Here is a 17,590-nt window from a genome sequence, read left to right on the forward strand (position 1 = left end):
CTTTCTCTTCTGCAAGCAACCCTAACAACTTTCTCACTTGTATCAGTAAATAAATATTGGATATGTTTCTAAAGAAGGTACCTTATTTTAGTCAGAAGTGAAAGGAATTATTTTAAATATTACTGTTCTCTGGCCCCCAGTATGTTATACTAGAGGTCAGATCAGAAACTTCAGCTTCCACATTTATGAATTGCTGTGAAAATTTTGTGCCAATAATAAAACAGTCTTTTTAAGAACCCACTTTATAAGCAAAATACCTATGCAAAGGTAACTCTATGCAGATAAAATAAGGGTTTTAATTATTTGCATTGTAGAAATAGGAAAAATTCCCTCTGTGTGTCAAGTAATAATTAAAAAATAGAAGTGAAGTTTTTCTAGATAACTGCAGTGTCGTGACAGTGTGTAATGATGAACGTGATTGCCCTAAGGATCATTACATAATTCACTGCAGAGTATGGTGAGCTATGTCGTGAATTAGATATACCCTAATTTCTCATTCCTTCTTCTCTGCATAGCTGTCCGACCCCAGGATGTGATGGTAGTGGTCATGTAACAGGAAACTATGCCTCACACCGCAGGTAAGACACAACAGGAAGCCTAAAACAGGAAATAGTGCTACTTCTGACTCTTGTGATCTTTAAATCTTTTTGCACTAACCATGGATAAGTATTTAAAAACAATTTGCAGAAAACAATCTGCACATAAATGTGTTTTATTTTCCTGATTTTGTTATATTTGTGAAGGTGTGGACTTAAACACTGAGGCAGTTAAGCAGCATATGCTTATTATTGTAGCTGCATTTCTCAGCTGAGACCTGCAGATAAGTAATCTAATGAAGTTTGCATTTCCCTGAGCGTGCAAACAGTCTCTATAAAGATGCTTTTGCATCTGATTATATATGAGGTTTCTGTATATCTGTCTATGATTGGCTTTGAAATTCATAATCTACTATTATAACCTGAGGACATTAAACATTTTCCTCAAAATAGCCAACTGTCAACCTAGGTGTTGAAACAACAATTTCCTGTTTTTCCCTTGGGAGCAGAATGGAAGTGTTTTCTGCCTTCTACCAACCATGTGGACCAGATCCCCTAACTGTCCTTCATATAGGAAACATAAAGGATAGATTCTGTGTACAACTGCCCTTCATAGCAAAGCTTTACAGGGGCTAGAAACCTTTGTTCTGAATTGCATACTTTTTTTAGTGATTTAAGAACCACAGCCTTATGCCGGTCCTTCTTTGCTGAGAATAAATATCTGAGAGTATAATTTTAACTAATATAAATAATATGTTGTCTGGATGTTGGTGTTTTAAATAAAAAGAAATGCTTTGGTTTAGTAAAATATTTCACATCAGGTTTTCTTTTCAGTGTTTCTGGGTGCCCACTAGCTGACAAGACATTAAAATCCCTTATGGCTGCTAACTCTCAGGAGCTCAAGTAAGTATTGACAATAGCACAAATGTTATTGTTCTTTCTCTTCAACAAACATGTTCCTTGTGTTATTGAAGTTGTAAATTTGAATTGCTCTGAGTGGTATCAAATCTTTTTCTGAAAAGTGTAGTGAATTTGTTTGAAAGCTTTTGAGTGAAATAAAGTTTACTTTTCTCCATTTGTCTTTCTTTATTCTTGCACCCCTTCATTTACATCAATTAATCAGGGCCTTGGGGACAAAAATTGTGAACACTAGGGAAGATGCAGTTTTTTCAGTTTTTTTGAATCAGAGAGGAATAGAAAATATCTAGTATGTAAGATGGATCTGGCAACTGATCCAGATAGAATTAATTGGAATTATTTAGTTAGAAGTAAATCTAGTTACAATAAATCTAAAATGACACCAGGATACCTGCAAATATTTTTTATTTGTCCCTACCCTATATTATGAGTTTAATGTGACTAAAGTAGGCATCAAGTCATATGATTTTGTGCTGGCATAATTCTCACCATGAAATGTCACTTACAAAAGGACTGTGCAGGCTTTGCTATATAGACAGATGTATAGGGACATATGAATATTTCAAAAATCTGTAGTCAAGAGAGGCACTGGCAACCAGTCATCTAGTTATTGAATTGGCTTTGTCAGTAAGGATGTGGGGAAAAGGGAAGGATAATTAGAGTTCTTTCATAGCTTTCCCTCTGCAACTTGTAAATTGGATCCCATAATATATGGCTTGGAAAAATTCATGAATGCACATAAAAAGGGGAGAACCCCGTGACTGTCCTTTCTGTCCTTTAGGTTCATCCCTAGTCCAGATAGAAGAAAATAAAGTCTGATCATGGCACTATTCTCCTTTTCTAATGTTATTAGTGGCAGAAGGGAATAGGCTTGAAGCAGTGTTTGGCTTCCCCAGATCAAATGTTAGTGGTTTTATTCCCTAGCCTTACGACTTCAGTTATAATTGAAATGCTGAACTGATAGTAGTTATGAAGCTGAATGTACAGGAGATGCAGTAAAATAGCAAAGAAAGACAGTTTATATAGGCAGCTGTCCAAAGCAGTTCACAAAGCCACTAGGTAAACTGGCACACTGGCACAATGCTGCATTTTTTGACATTTCTGATCCTCAAAGGTATAAAATTTAGGTTTCGTTTGTTTTAAAAGAGCAGAATGGTTAGCAAGGAGCCGGCTTGCAAAAATGCTGACGAATTTGAAGTCATTTGCTGAGTCATATATATTTGTCCCTGCTTTTATTGGCTTTCTGCCATACAAAGACACTCACACAAATATTTTGAATAGTTGCTCCTCATGCATCACCCCCCCGCCCCATTCATGTGTGAATAAGTAAATTTGCATACCAATATGGTTATTTTTCCACTAAAGCTTCTAGAGTTTTGGTCATGCCATAAGGAAAGAGGAGCAACAGCATATGACTTAAATGACAAACTGCACACTGTACGCCATGTATAATAAGTGAGTTGTGAAAGACAAAGTCAAAGTTCATGGACATTTCACAGACAGAAATATGTTGCATAACGCAGTTAGCATTTAATTTCAATTAACTAGAAAAAGAGCAAAAATCAAAATCTGTTCACAGACAATTTGCAAAAGGAAAAAAAGGCTAAATAAAATTATTTTCCATAAATGTACCACCTTAATTTTGGTTTTTGCAAACGTAGTTCAGGTGGTATTTTGAACAAAACTTTGCTTCTGTCTAAATTAAATCTTTTTCCACAATGTTGCAATCATGCTTGTACTGGTATAGTGATATCAATAGTTAATTGTAGCATTGCTATGTGAGCAGAGGGCATAAATGCTCATAGAATCAGGCCAGGAAAGTACCCTCATGTAGTTAGGCATGAATATGAAAAAGCTGTGTATTTTTTCCAAATGTTATTCATGTTTAATTTGCCAGAATCAAGATAAGATTTTGGCTTTAATTATGAAACTCTATGCCAGCAAAGATACAAGGCTTCCATGTGATCCACAGTTTGGAAATAAGGAAGATCTGCTCAGAAAGTGTGCCTGTGATTCAGATTCAAGAAAATATCTATATGAGGATTCTTGCTGTTCAGAACAATCTGAGGTGGTCAATTAAAAGCTTGATAAGTTTGGTGATGACTCAGATTTTAAAGTTAAAAGGGATAATTGTGGCTGATATTCTATTTAATCAAAGATCTCGCTTATCAAGCCTTAAAAAATTTAAATGTGTACTTTTGAGAGGTATTTACTTATAATTCAGAAACTTTTAGGAATAGGTGGTCAGTCCTACCTACCCTTAGACTAGTTTTTGCAGAGGTTAAATGTTAATTTTTAGGAGAGATTTGAGTAGTTTTTCTACGTGGGCTCAACATAAAATATTGCAGCTCAGTGTTTCAATTTTACACGTAGTTGTAGTTCATCTTCCTAAAGAAAAAGCAATCCTCTTGTTGGAGAAAGGGATAAAATAGGAGGTAGTCAATGCCATTTGCAAGAATTGATATGTAAAATCATTGAGAGATATATATTTTTAATAACAAATTTGGAAGAATTGTAGAAGAACTTGTAACCTACACCCACCTGAGGGTTGACATCTCTTAATTTGATGTCCTGAGACCTCTGGTCTTTCAATGTAATTCTTATTTTCTTGGCTCTGCACAGGAATTCATTATAGAAGATGACTCCCTAAGCTGGGGTACCAGTCCAAACACCACTTAGAAGGTGATGAACTTTCACAGCATTACTGATGGAAAGGCAATGGGTTTTTGGTGTATTTTGTGTTCTGGAATTTCATAGTTCATAAAAAGACATAAGCAATATTTAGAAAACCCAGCCCAGTGGTCAAAATTAGGAGTCTTGCTAATGAAGCTTTTTACTTATTTGCCAGTAGCCCACCTGAAATATCTTTTTACAGTTTCATTAGTCCTGATAATATCTCAGCCTCAAATCTTCAGTGACCTCCAGAATAGATTGGACTCAAATCTGGTTGGAAATTTGTCTGCTGCCAGAAGTGGTAACTACAGATGGGGTGATAGAAAATTAAGTTCAGTGTCCTTTTAAAGTATATTCACCACTCCCAGACTTTCAGATCTGAATGTCTCACACAAAGAGCTTTTCTTGAATTAAAGTCCACCTCTATTCTATGCAGAAAGGCCTTCCATCTGTGATCATCTGATAAAACAAGTAGCCAAAATTAATTTTCTCAGTTTTTGGCAGGTGTTCTGGATTTACTTGTGAGTATTCACACTCTCCAGACATCTGCCCTTGCTGCCTGCTCCACATGACATTGTGCCCAGTCCTTGTCCCACACTTAAACAGGTCAACATTTAGTTGTACACGGTAAAGCATGTCCTGGCACTCTGCAAACCCCCACCTTTACCTTTGCTGTCAGTGTGAGGCAAGTAATTCTGCCAAAAATATTTTGTTCACTAGGTGTTGTCATGAAATGTTTTGATATTATCTTTGAAAAAAAAAGGCACCCCTTTCTTCATTTGAAATCATTTGCTGAATTCTACTTCAATCAATGCATAAATTTGCTCATGTCCAAAAGAAGTCAGATTTTTTGACAAATTAATTGTTCACAGAAAACTAGTTTGAAATATTCTGTGAAGAGATGCACCTGCACACTCAGATGTACTATTACAATTATATTTGTAGGTGTTTTCCATGGCAGCCTACCAATGATTATATGAAATCATGAATCTCTTTTACTCAGGAAAGATTCAGTAACTGAGACCCTTAAGAGCATATTGAACCCTGCAAGTTTCCTTAATGGTTCAGCACAACATTATTTGGCACAGCTCCTTATGTAATTCTGATACTCTGTAAAAATAATAGCATGTCAAAGTCCCTTAGGGTTGCTTAGAATAAAAACTTTGTGTTGTATAATACAGAAACATAGAAAAGGCTGGCATAGCTTCTAAGGCAAATGTTTTTGGAGCTGCTTTGTTTGCTGAGGTATGCTAATATTCTCTAAAAAATCCTCAAACCAAGCCACTCCACAAATACACAACAGCCTTAAATTTAAAAAAAAATCAAATTTCTGTACTTCTGAGATGTCACCAGTGAGGTCCTGCTTCAAACACCACAGAAGTCAGTGGAAGGACCTACTGACCCAAGCTGGCTTTTGGGGCATAGCAAGCAAGAATCCCATCCTGCCAGACTGCTGGCAAAAGCACAGTAACCATCAGATTTTTTTCTTTTTATTGTATGGATGTTTCAGTATTAAACTTGAAAAAGACTTGTTTGTCACACATAAACAGAAAAACCCTTTAACTATGAGAAATAGGCATAATCCAATTGCTCAGCTGAACACCCACCTGAATCTCAAGCGAGAAAGAGACGATCCTGTGGCATGCTTACAATACTAGAATACACAAATTATTATATTCAAATTCTGGCTACCATCTACTGATGCCCAAAAGTAAAACCGCTTCTCTGTTTTAATTTCCATTTCTGTAAATACTGGCAAAGTGCTTATTTATATCTCCACCTGAAAACATCATACCAATAACAAACAAACATATAATAGCAAATTTGCAGATAGCTCTATATCAAGCTGCTTTTCCCTTCTCTTTGTAATGTTGATTCTGTACAAGGAAAAATATTAGATGCAAATATTGATATAAACTAACTAAATCAACACATCATATACAATATATTCCACATTTCTTATTAAAATTCTGCTATTAAAAAAAAATAACCTCCCCAATAAAAGGGAGTCTGCTTATTTAAGAAAATTTGAATAAAGCAGCAAGAGATATGTTTAGTTATTCAACAAAACGCTCTGTTGTTCTTTTTCCACTCTAGACAAAATACAGATTGTACACATTATTTACTGTATCTTTGTGACTGTATTTTCTAAGCTTCCCGTATTATTCCATAGGTGCCCAACACCTGGCTGTGATGGCTCTGGCCACGTGACAGGGAACTATGCATCCCACAGAAGGTAACAACCATCCCATCACATGGGGCTGCAGTGCTCAGGGCTCTCGGCTGGCAGCAGCAGAAAGAGGTGGCTCTTATTCTGTGTGCTTCTTTCAGCTTGTCTGGCTGTCCTCGTGCCAGGAAAGGAGGTATCAAAGTCACTCCTACCAAGGAAGAAAAAGAAGACCCTGAACTTAAGTGAGTACAGAAGCAGGGGTCCACTGCCAGTGGAGGGGGGAAATGGCCTGTGAGAGTTCAGGACTTGAGGAATCATAGGGAGATACCCCAGTTAATCTGAACCATGTGAGAATAGTGCCCAGAGCTGGAACCAAACCAAGTGTTTCTGCTTCTTGTGGAGTTGGTGGAGTCCATCACCTAGGAGACTGAGCACTGAGGAAGGATTGTCGTATCTGCTTGTATTGCTCCAATTATTTTAAAGAGTGCTATGCAAGTGCCAATTGGTTGAAAAATTTGGCAAAATGAAGGAAAATTACTGACTGAGGTGAAACATGTTAGCTAATTAAATCAGAGTGACACTTTAAAAATATGTTCCATAGAACTTAAATATCTGTAAGTCACATGTCTTTTCTATATCTATGAATGAAAATTTCACTTAAAGTGAAAACTGGAATCTCAGTAAAGATTCCCTACAGTCCTGGCTTGAATGCATATTCCATTAAAATTTGTAAATGGTAACTTCCAGAATATAAAAGTGAAGACTTAGTTGTATGGAATGTTGTCTTAATATTTGCTAATGATATATGCAAAACTGCAAAACACTGACAGAGCAGCACAAAAAGTTCCCTCCCCTTCCTTTGCAAGAATTTGCATGGATTTCCATGCAAGTTCTCCAGTTACAGGCACACACCCTCTGCTTCATACCAGAAACCAAGATAGAAACGAGACAATGTTGACTTTCCATACATTTGAAGAAGTTTGATTTATTGCCTGTGATAGAATTTGAACATTTTTTTCCAGTAAAACACTATCTAAATGAATGTATTATATTCTTAGTCTCTACAATTTTATTTTAAATTGCCTTATTTTAAGATCAGCTGAACCCCCATAATGTAGCTTGACAAGAGTTGTATGCCCTGGTACAGTGTGCCACCAGGGACCAAGTCTTACTCCATTAAAGCAAAGTAGCAAAGGCAGCCAGAATGATTTTCTCAGGATTTTTTGAGACTGTCTTTGCCTGCTCTCTCCGGTGAAAATGAGGCTTCTTTTGCTGTTTCTGTAGATGTCCAGTGATAGGCTGTGATGGCCAAGGTCACATATCAGGTAAATACACTTCTCATCGCACTGCTTCTGGTTGTCCTTTGGCTGCCAAGAGACAGAAGGAGAGTCCTGTCAATGGGTCTTCGCTATCCTGGAAACTGAACAAACAAGAGCTGCCACACTGTCCTTTGCCAGGCTGCAACGGGCTGGGTCATGTTAATAATGTTTTTGTCACCCACAGAAGGTATAACTTTGTTTTTTCTCTTTTCATTTTTCCTTAACATTCCACTCTGAATTGGCAACATGTGAGTTTAGAGTCAGAATAAATTATGCTAAAGTCTTTTGAGTAATAACCTTGCAGCTAAAGTAATACAAAATATTACTTTGAGAGACTTAAACTTTTACATCTCTTTCTATGTTCCCATTGAAGCATGACTTTCTAAGGTGTTCAGATTATCACAGTGCCTATGCATTTTAAAATTAAGTAGAGTCCTTTCCTAGGGAAATATGGAGTTGTATCTGCATACCTTCCAAGGAATAGAGAAATATCATTGAAATGCCACCAGAAAAGTTTTAGCCAAGAGTCATTAATTTAATCTTTCTACCAGTGAAAAAGTTAAATCATAAGCTTTGTATTTGAACAGCAAAAGTTACACAAAGGAAAAACAATAAGCATGCAGCATTCATATGGATTAAAGAAGTTTGAAGTTACAACAGTCTTACAAAGAAAATTATCATTGCAGAGAAGGAGTCACACATATAACTAACAACAATAAACACCATCTATCACTGTGAAAAATAATCTGACTATATTGATTCAAAAATAATTAAATACTCTGATTAGCAAGTTTGGTTTTCTGTCTTTAATAGAAATTAAGTCTACATTCTCTATCTCCTTTGCTTTCTTCCTAACACTTTGAGCCAACTTCTCTGAAACAAGAAATAACCAAGGTCATTTGAACAAATTCAGTCAGAGTCCAGTGTTATCCTAATTTTATTTCCTACATCCCATCTTAAAGTCTTTTCTTTAGGACACTGCTGTAAATTGTAGCTAATTAAGCAAGTAGCAAAAAACCTATATTTTAGCTGGTAGCAATTCATAGTTCAGATGATTCCTCTCCTACATAAGACTGGATCACTCTCAAGATCATGTTAGTCAAAATGACAGAGCAGATATAACTTCATTTGACATTCTTTCCTAGGACATTTGAAACCTAACAAGTTCCTTTCAAACAATCTCAAAATTAGGTATCTGCCCTGGGCAGAGATAATAAGCAGAAATTTAGAACTGAAGAACTAGCATCTTTCCCTGTATAGTTTTTAGCTAAGCTAATGAAAGCTTAGGTTTTGCTGCTTTTTTTTATTTTTCCCTAAGTGGAAATGTCATGTCTTTTAGGATTCTCTTAAAAAAAAAATTTACACACACACTCAGACACAGACACACATTCACACACATCAACCATTTTCATGTGGAACAAAATTTTCCTTCTCTCCTTACTCAGCTACACCTAAAACCGAATCTTTCTGACAGCTCTTCAACATATCAGTATTTCTTCTTTTTTATTTATAAAGATAGTGTTAAGACAGTGCAATTCCTCTTAGCCCTTTAGTGGGCTATAAAAATTGCCTCAGATAATTACCAGCTGATGAAATTGTAAGCTTTGAAATAGCAAAATGTAATTTAATGTGAACAGTGGTTAAAAAGCAAACTGGCTATATAATGGAACCATTCAAAAAAGCTATTACAGCCTATAGGGTATATCCAGAGTTATTATTGTATTGATCATTATTATGTATCAAGAAAGTGATACAATAATTGCGCACTGTGGACATCATCCTATTAACTAATTTTTTTTAGGATAGTAAACTTGACATTTTAAATACCATACTCTCCTCTCCTTTGGAGCACAATCCCTTGTAAAAAACAGTTTAAAAGTGTTTGAATTTAAAGAATTCTGTAAATGCATCTTCATATAGCTTAACAGTAGATGCTACTGCAATTTTGATTATTTTGAAATATGCTTAAGAGTTGTTTACTCATAGATTGAGATTTCTGTGCCAATTTTCAAGCAGGAATATACGGCTAAATGACTCTTTATGAGTTATGTCATTCCCTGAAGCCATGCTATAATGGAGATACTGATGTGACCTTAGGTACAGAGGTCTGTCCAAGTGCATGATAATATTGCCTGAAAGGATTGTTGCCATTTTCAAGTGGGTGCTAATGTTTTTTTTTCCTATCTGTTTCAGCCTGTCTGGTTGTCCTCTGAATGCACAAACCATAAAAAAGGGCAAAATTTCAGAAGAATTAATGACTATCAAGCTTAAAGCAAGTGGCGGTAAGGAGATCTGTAAAAAATGATGACATTTATTTAGATAGAAGGGCCCTGACTCCCATTTATACTTGTGCCCCTTTATGCCATTCTGGCATTAATTCTCACTACTTTGTCTCTAGCAATAAAAAATCTCGACTAACAAAAATATTTGCATGAGAGATTATAAAATTATTGTCATTTACATCTTGATAACTTAACATTGAGGATATGCTCTTGTTCAAGAGCATTATTTTTTATATAGGTATTCTTTAAATATTGTTTTTATTAATAAACAATTAGTTACAGATCAGGAGGGCTTAGTTAGCTATCTGATGAATAAGGTAAGAAGGGAGAAATACTGTAGGCAGAAATTGACTCATCTCTCTAACTTCATTCCTACATGGTTTAGCATCTATGCAGTGTGTGTGCAATTTAGCTAACCTAAGAGCAAAGCAGTAATTACTAAAGAGTTGCAGGGAGAAATGAGTAGGAGTCTCCCTTCTTATATAATGTGCTTTAGCAAGCTGGGCATTGAGCCAGGGATCAGGAAATTTAGTCTTTAGCCTCCAACTGCTGAGGAAAACGGTTGCATTAGTACTTACAGATTTCCCATGCTAGCTCCCCAATAGACTCAGTTCTAGGCTTTAAAGCAGCAACAACAGCGGCACAAATCTCCAGGCAGAGCTGGGCTCAGAGTGATACTCAGCAGAAACAGGCACATGTATTTGCCAGCAGCTGTTACAGCTCGGTGTTTTTCAGGACAAGGCTTTCATTAAAGAACTGAAGTTTTTTTTCTATTCTATCTAACTTATTGGGATGAAAAAGACTGACTTCCTTTTTTTTTTTTTTTTTTTTTTTATTATTCCTCTGTAATACTTGTTGGCTTTCTAAAAATTTCGCCCTTTCCTGTTATTTAAACTTCCCTGTTTATCAGATATATCTCAGGCTGTGCTTATTGAAGTTATTCTGCACAGGAACTTGCCCTCATAGAGATATTGCAAGATCAGAAACAGGTACAGATGAGTGAACAATTATAATGCTAGTGAAGATGTTGCCCTGGTGTGTTTCCTAAAAAAAGAAAGGTTGCTGTTGTATTATTTTTAAAACAAAACAAAACCAAACCAACCAACCAAACAAACAAACAAACAAAAACCCCATACCCAAGCACTGTAAATATCTCCTCATGTTTTATGATAAACTTTTTTCTTTATGGAAATTTTCTCCTTTCTGTACCCTCCAGCTTGTAGTTGCCCAATGCAATGAACAAGAAAGAAATTTTGAAAAAATTAGGACTAAGATAGCCCAATCTATGTTTTAGCTCATACAGATGTTTAATAGGTAGGGAAGAATTTTGACAATAAAATCAAAGTAAAAGGCAAGTTAAGGATCAATCATCTGTTAGAAATCTTATTTTCCTATGGTTAAGTAACAGGTAAATAAGCTTGTTACTCATACATCCATTTACATGTGGACATTTTAAATCTGATATTGTTATTTTTAACTGTTTACAGGTATTGAGAGTGATGAAGAAATAAGACACTTGGATGAGGAAATAAAAGAACTGAATGAATCCAATCTTAAAATTGAAGCTGACATGATGAAACTTCAAACTCAGGTATGCATAAATGTGAAATCTTTTCCTATGCTATGTTTAAGCACAATAAGTAAATTAAATGCTATGTAAATGCTATGTTTAAAAATAACTAGTCTCCTCTGCACTCCTTTTTCCAAGCTCTTGTTTTTTGTTGTTTTCTGTAAATAAGCAGCAGGTATTGTCTTAAAGATCTGGTGAGTGAGAAATTCAGGGAAGTTTGTAGCTAATCCTAACAAGCAGACAGGAAACATACTTACTAAACAAAACATTCATTTTTCTTTGTTGACCAAACATCTGCTTACCAAACCATGGACGTCTATGACTTGAGTTTTTAGGGATGATAATTCCTCTTACAAACCCTCTCCAAATCTTAATGAGTGTTGAATCTAATGAGGTCTTGTGTGTATCTAAGAAAATTTTCCTAGCTTAGCTCACCCACTGTCAATTATTCAAATAGTTTGACTTTTGCCTCCAGGCAACAGCTGGTAAAAAATGTATACCTTTTGCTAGTTTGTGTAGGAAATTATTTTAATGGGAGTTATGGAAAAGAGTAATTTTCTTTCATTATTTTGTGAACTGGAGAGATTAAGTTGGCTTTAATATGCTGATAGTGGTTCTACAGAGTGAGCTGTATAGCTTCATCCCTTTGGACTCCCATATGCACCTGGAAGTTAACCTGGGCAAACTGGGTAAAAGCATGAGCAGAAGTTTCAGAATTTTCAGAATAAGAGTGAAATAAAATTAAATCTGTAAACTGAATATAAACCTAAACTGACCTAAACCAAACTGAGTGTAATCATACCTGCCTGTATTTGCACCACATTGGAATGAGCAGTGTTGACTCATGATGTTTTTGCAATAACCACTGGGTGTACAGTCTAAACAAGGTAGAAGCCTGTGCCACCTGTGCTGGATCTAAACAATCTGGCTTCACTCTACAGCAGTTGTGGGGATATCCAGCCCAAACTGTGCTGCAGGGGGGCTGTGCTCACTGTCACACTTGGTCCTCTCTGGTGGTCACTGTGCTATTTGCATGGAGATCACCCAGTTTATGCATTCACTTTTCTTCTCCCTGGACTTTCTCCCTGGTGAAGGCACCTTGACCAGCAAAGCCTGAACTGAACTACAGCAGAAAACATAAATCTCCTGCCTCCTTTTATTCCATCCCAGCCAGGTGCTAGACTGCTACGAACACCCTCCAGAGGACACATTGTAGTGGATGGCAGGCACACAAAAAGGGGTTTCTCACACTGGGGAGTTGTGCGAAGAAGGAAGTAAAGTGGCCACAAGCAGGAGGCAATTAAGTAGTGCAAAGAGGTGCATACTAATAAGGAAGTGAGGGTATGGCAATCATGGATAGGACTGCGCCGATCAGTGCCTTGAGGAGCTGTGGCAGGGCACAGGGATGGCAGCCCTTGGTTCTACCCTGCTGAGCTGTCTGCTCCCGAGACAAGGAGCAGGGCAGGAGGGAACCAGACCCTACCATTGCTAGTTTTGTTTTTTTAGCACTTTGTTTTTTTAGCACTTTTGACATCTAAGCTTTTAGATCTGAGTATATCCCAGAACTCCCACTTTTAAAAATATACCATTTTTTCCCTGCTCTTTCCAAAACTCTCCATTCTGTTGGTCAGAGATCATCTTTGTGGTACATCCTCAGCCTCTCAGTTTCCTTTCCACTCTATTTTTTTCTCATTGTTCCCAGCACCAGGCCTGTTGCTAATCCCAGCCAGCCCAGAGCTCACCCAGGAGCAGGGCAGGAAAATAGCACAACAGCTAATACCCGTGCCCTCGCTATTGTGGTCGAGCAGCAGGGATGCTGTAAGAGCAGAACAGCAATATAAACATCAACCTCCTTTCTCCTTCCCTCCGCCAGCCCTGAGGCCACACTCTGTCCCAGCTCCACACTCCACCCTGACCCTCCTCTCCAAGCTCAATTCCCTCTTCCCACTCTGAGGCACTGTCTAGTGCCTTGCTGCCACAAGGTTTCTCCATGAACCAGCATCAAAGTCCATCATTTCAGAGCAAATACAACCTCTTCTTTGCTCTGAATGTTCTGTGGAAAAGCTATGTCTCTCCTAAAAAAAACATAGCTGAGTTTCAGATTGATCATGGCCTCTCTTGTAATCACCCACCTGATATTTTGGGTTCAAACTGCAGTAACAATAATGCCAAGGGTTTATCTGACTGTGTTTGTGCCTGCCTGTCTCTTTTAGATCACATCGATGGAGAGCAATTTGAAAACAATAGAAGAGGAGAACAAACTCATAGAGCAGAACAACGAGAGCCTGTTGAAGGAGTTAGCTGGCTTAAGCCAAGCCCTTATCTCCAGCCTCGCTGACATTCAGCTGCCACAGATGGTAAGCCCACAGCCAGCAGGTTAACACCTTCTTTGGAGATTGTCTTGCCAGCACTTGAAGCAGATGAGCAAAGTCAGGGACTGGCATGAGCACTGGAGCTGCATTAGTAGAGAGTGCTTTTAGGCTGATTTGCTTTGCAGAGATGCAAGATCATGAAGTCTGTGTGGTAGTAGGTGCATTAACTTTGAGGAATACCAGCCCTGGTATCTCTTCCCTCTACCACACCGGGCAAGGCAGGCTTTTCCATCAGACCTCCCTGTCTGAACACCCACCCTGCACAAAGAGTGAAAACTTCACTCTGATGAGAATCCTCATATACTTAGCTCCCAGATCAAAACTATAACCTGTTTCATACAGATGATTTTTTTGGAGACAACCAAGCTCCATCTTCTCAAGAATTTCACTTCTTACTTTCAAACAAATGCCAAATCCACAGAGGTACTCCTGTTTCCAGGATTTCCTGGTTCCTGATTAAGAAAGGACAGCTTGGGAGAACATCAGTCATAACCCCAGAGACAAATTGGCAAAAAAAAAAAAAAAAAAAAATTACACTAACCATAATATCTTCAACTCCTTTTCTTGCTTGGAGAGAGTGTGGATTCCCCAGGACATGTAACTCCTGTAATTTCCACAACCTTTCCATTAATCTGGATGGCTGCCCTGTTTATGACTTCTCCCCAGTTGCCATATTGCTCCTTTGACATGCTTGGGGTTGGGTGTTTGGGTATTTCTGGCCTTAATTTTACCTCCTACAATTATAATCTGTTTTGTCTCCATTTAGGGGCCAATCAGTGAGCAGAATTTCGAAGCATATGTAAATACACTCACAGACATGTACAGCAATCTGGAACGGGACTATTCCCCCGAATGCAAAGCTCTGCTGGAAAGTATCAAACAGGCAGTGAAGGGCATCCATGTGTAGGATGTGAAAGCTGCTGGGCAACAGAAATTACTTAACAGCAGTAAACTCCAGATGGATCTGTTAGGAGTTCATGTACTGCTAAGGGGTGTAGGTTGCCATGCTGCATTTACAATTGCAACATTGCACTAATTTTTTCCCAGCTGACATAAAAAAAAAGAATAAAACCACAACAGACTATTTGTATTAACAGCAATGCACTCTGTTAGTATATTGTATTTATTTCAGTACAATTTCCTTTTTTTTTCTTCTTTTGCACTCAGTTTTTGTAAAGTGAATGTAAAAAGTGTGTGCGACTATTTTTTATATTTTTTATTTATTTCTAATCAAAGAGTTGTTTTTTTTATCTTTTAACAGCATTTTTGCGGCCTGCCATATTTTTACAAATGTGTTTATTAATTTATTTTCCAATGGGATTTTAAATAGACTGAAAGCTATACTGTAAATTAAATAACATGCTGGGTTTGTACAGGAAGAAAAAAAAAAACCTATGAAAGTAACAAATGACTGAACCGTGGTTCTAGTTTTATTTTCCTCACATCCTGCTTTTTTATAATGGCTTTGTATCGGAAATGGGTTTGCAGTAACATGAGATGTGAAGATGCATGGAATGAGAAGATAAATGGTGCCCACTAGTGGGGAATTTGGGCTCTTAAAAGCACAGTATGCTGGAAAACAGTGTGTTAAAAAATATGTTAGCAATAATGAAATATAGCAATCAGCAAAGCACTTGACTTGGCTGTGTGATTTAGCCTATGAGAATGATTATTTAAAATGTTTCAAGAGAACTTCAGATTTATTTTACCACTGCAGCTTTTGTTCAGAGTTAGCTCATGGAGAGAAATGACAATTATCTCTAAACAAGAAGGGTAATTAGGTAGGTGCTGGTACTTTTTTAGTATGAGACGTTGAGATTTTAAGCAAGTGACCAGTATTGCAATGGATTTGGATTTAAAAATCGCAAACACATCCCAAGCTAAAGGCTTTGTACATAATGAGTCGAACACATCTCCCCTGAAATGGCATTTAATACTGGTTTGAAGGTAATGGCAGCTGAGAAGGCAGCGCTCTGGAGGGCAACAACACCCCTCTGGCACCACGGTGGTCGCTTGTCCCTTTGAATGATCAGTAGCAACACCGTGACTGGTTTCTCCCATCCTTCTTCACTGATACTAGGCTGATACTGAATTTGTCACCAGTCTTCTGGTAGGGTCCCAAGTGCTACAGAGCAGACAGACAGGTGGAGGTGTGGACAGACGAGCACTTGCGCAGAGGCGCGGGCGTGCGCCTCAGTATCCGGTTAGCCTGGGTGTGGAACTTCTGAATCCGTCAGAAACTAGTGGTTGCTATAACAGAGGCAATGTCTATTTCAGGGATTGTAAGTAATTAAGCATTGTTTCAGAAGTTTTTTTTATATTTATTTTTTTTAAGAAAAAGGTATAAACAACCAGCTAAACTGCCTTTTTTGTATGCACACACACCTCATGTGCATATGTGCCTCAGTGTAAATGTATACATGGATCTAGCGTGTGTTTAATTTTTCCGTGCTATAATGAAAGTGTTTATTTTTATTAGCCGCATTTATATTTAGATTGAATATGATGGCATTCACAGGCTTGACATATACAATTATATTATTACTGTTCCTGCACAAAAGTACTATTCAGAAGTGATTCAACTCTCATGCACTGTGGTCACTGTTCTGCAATTAGGTGGGGCTTGCTTTTCGTTGGGGGGCTGATTCAGCTCTCCGATCTTAGTTTAGACAGAGGAAAATGTGTGTTCTTAGGAGCTGTGTTTATTTTTAAATTGATTTTTCAAAAGCTACCATATGTGCTGTCTAATATAAATAGGAGAACACCAAACAAAAATTTGCTATTATTGTTCTTGCTAAAAACTCAAAAAGCAAACATTTGTTATACTTGTTAAATGCATACAAAAGGAGTTCACTCATTACAAAGACTAAAGTTTAATTTACTAAATATTTTAACAAATTTGTTATATATTTTATTTAAGTAAAAACAAATCTCTTACTGACCTATGTATTTATTATTATGATTTACTATGGCTTCAGGTTAATTTATATGTGTTTGGTTGTTTGCTCAGGATGTTCTGTGAAGTATGTTTGTATTTATTTGCCTCCCTTGTACTTGATGTGTTTTGTAATGTGCACTGTTTTTTTTTCTTTCTGTTTTTCTTTTTTTTTTTTTTGTGTTTAAATGCATTGATGAGCTATACTGTAAATTAGACCTTTTGTAAAGAGCAATGATGTATGCATTTTTTAATTTGGAGTAGTTTGTATACTGTTTCTTCATACAATTAATATTTCTTACATCAAAACAACAAAATTGTGTTCTGTGCTGTACATTTGGTGTATGGTAGGAAATAAAATTGATAATGAAATATTGCAGCAACTTTGTTGGATTTTTTAGCCTCTGGATGCTAACATATTACACTTTCTTAACTGCACCTGGCACTATAAGATGTGTCAGGTGTTTCAGTGGCTTTGTTTACAAAATGTGTCATCCTTGTAAGTTAATTTCTGATATAAATAATTTAATTAGTGTTTTACTTTTGTCAATTTGAAATAAGGAGGATAGAAATATAACCACTTAAGAGGTCTTTTTCACTTCTGAAGGGAAAAGAAATTCAAGACGATAATCACTGCATTATTTAATGCATTCTTTTCTTGGCAGTTTTACACTTCATTTGTACTGATAAAGTACAGGATTTGTGCTGACCTTTAACAGCTGCTAAATGATGTTTAAGCATAAAAGCCATTGTAAACTTTCCAGCAATTCGGAACCGCCCACTGATCCAGTGTAATTTTCTGCTGAGAATTACAG

The 17,590-nt window shown here is 37.0% G+C and overlaps 1 protein-coding gene across 11 annotated transcripts in view; it reads left to right on the top strand.

Moving 5' to 3' along the window:
- ST18 (ST18 C2H2C-type zinc finger transcription factor) overlaps positions 1-17,149 on the top strand; it is a 169,180-nt gene extending 152,031 nt beyond the window's left edge. For all 11 annotated transcript variants that reach the window (XM_021555702.3, XM_021555709.3, XM_021555707.3 and 8 more), the window contains 9 exons: positions 516-578; positions 1,371-1,439; positions 6,301-6,363; positions 6,459-6,539; positions 7,582-7,803; positions 9,810-9,898; positions 11,386-11,489; positions 13,682-13,825; positions 14,607-17,149. In XM_021555702.3, coding sequence (XP_021411377.2) covers positions 516-578; positions 1,371-1,439; positions 6,301-6,363; positions 6,459-6,539; positions 7,582-7,803; positions 9,810-9,898; positions 11,386-11,489; positions 13,682-13,825; positions 14,607-14,747 — 976 coding nt within the window. In that variant the 3' untranslated portion in view covers positions 14,748-17,149. The remainder of the gene's footprint in view (positions 1-515; positions 579-1,370; positions 1,440-6,300; positions 6,364-6,458; positions 6,540-7,581; positions 7,804-9,809; positions 9,899-11,385; positions 11,490-13,681; positions 13,826-14,606) is intronic.
- Positions 17,150-17,590: the final 441 nt, after the last annotated feature.

Source organism: Lonchura striata, chromosome 1 (genome assembly GCF_046129695.1).
Source record: "Lonchura striata isolate bLonStr1 chromosome 1, bLonStr1.mat, whole genome shotgun sequence".
NCBI classification, from domain to species: Eukaryota; Metazoa; Chordata; class Aves; order Passeriformes; family Estrildidae; genus Lonchura; species Lonchura striata.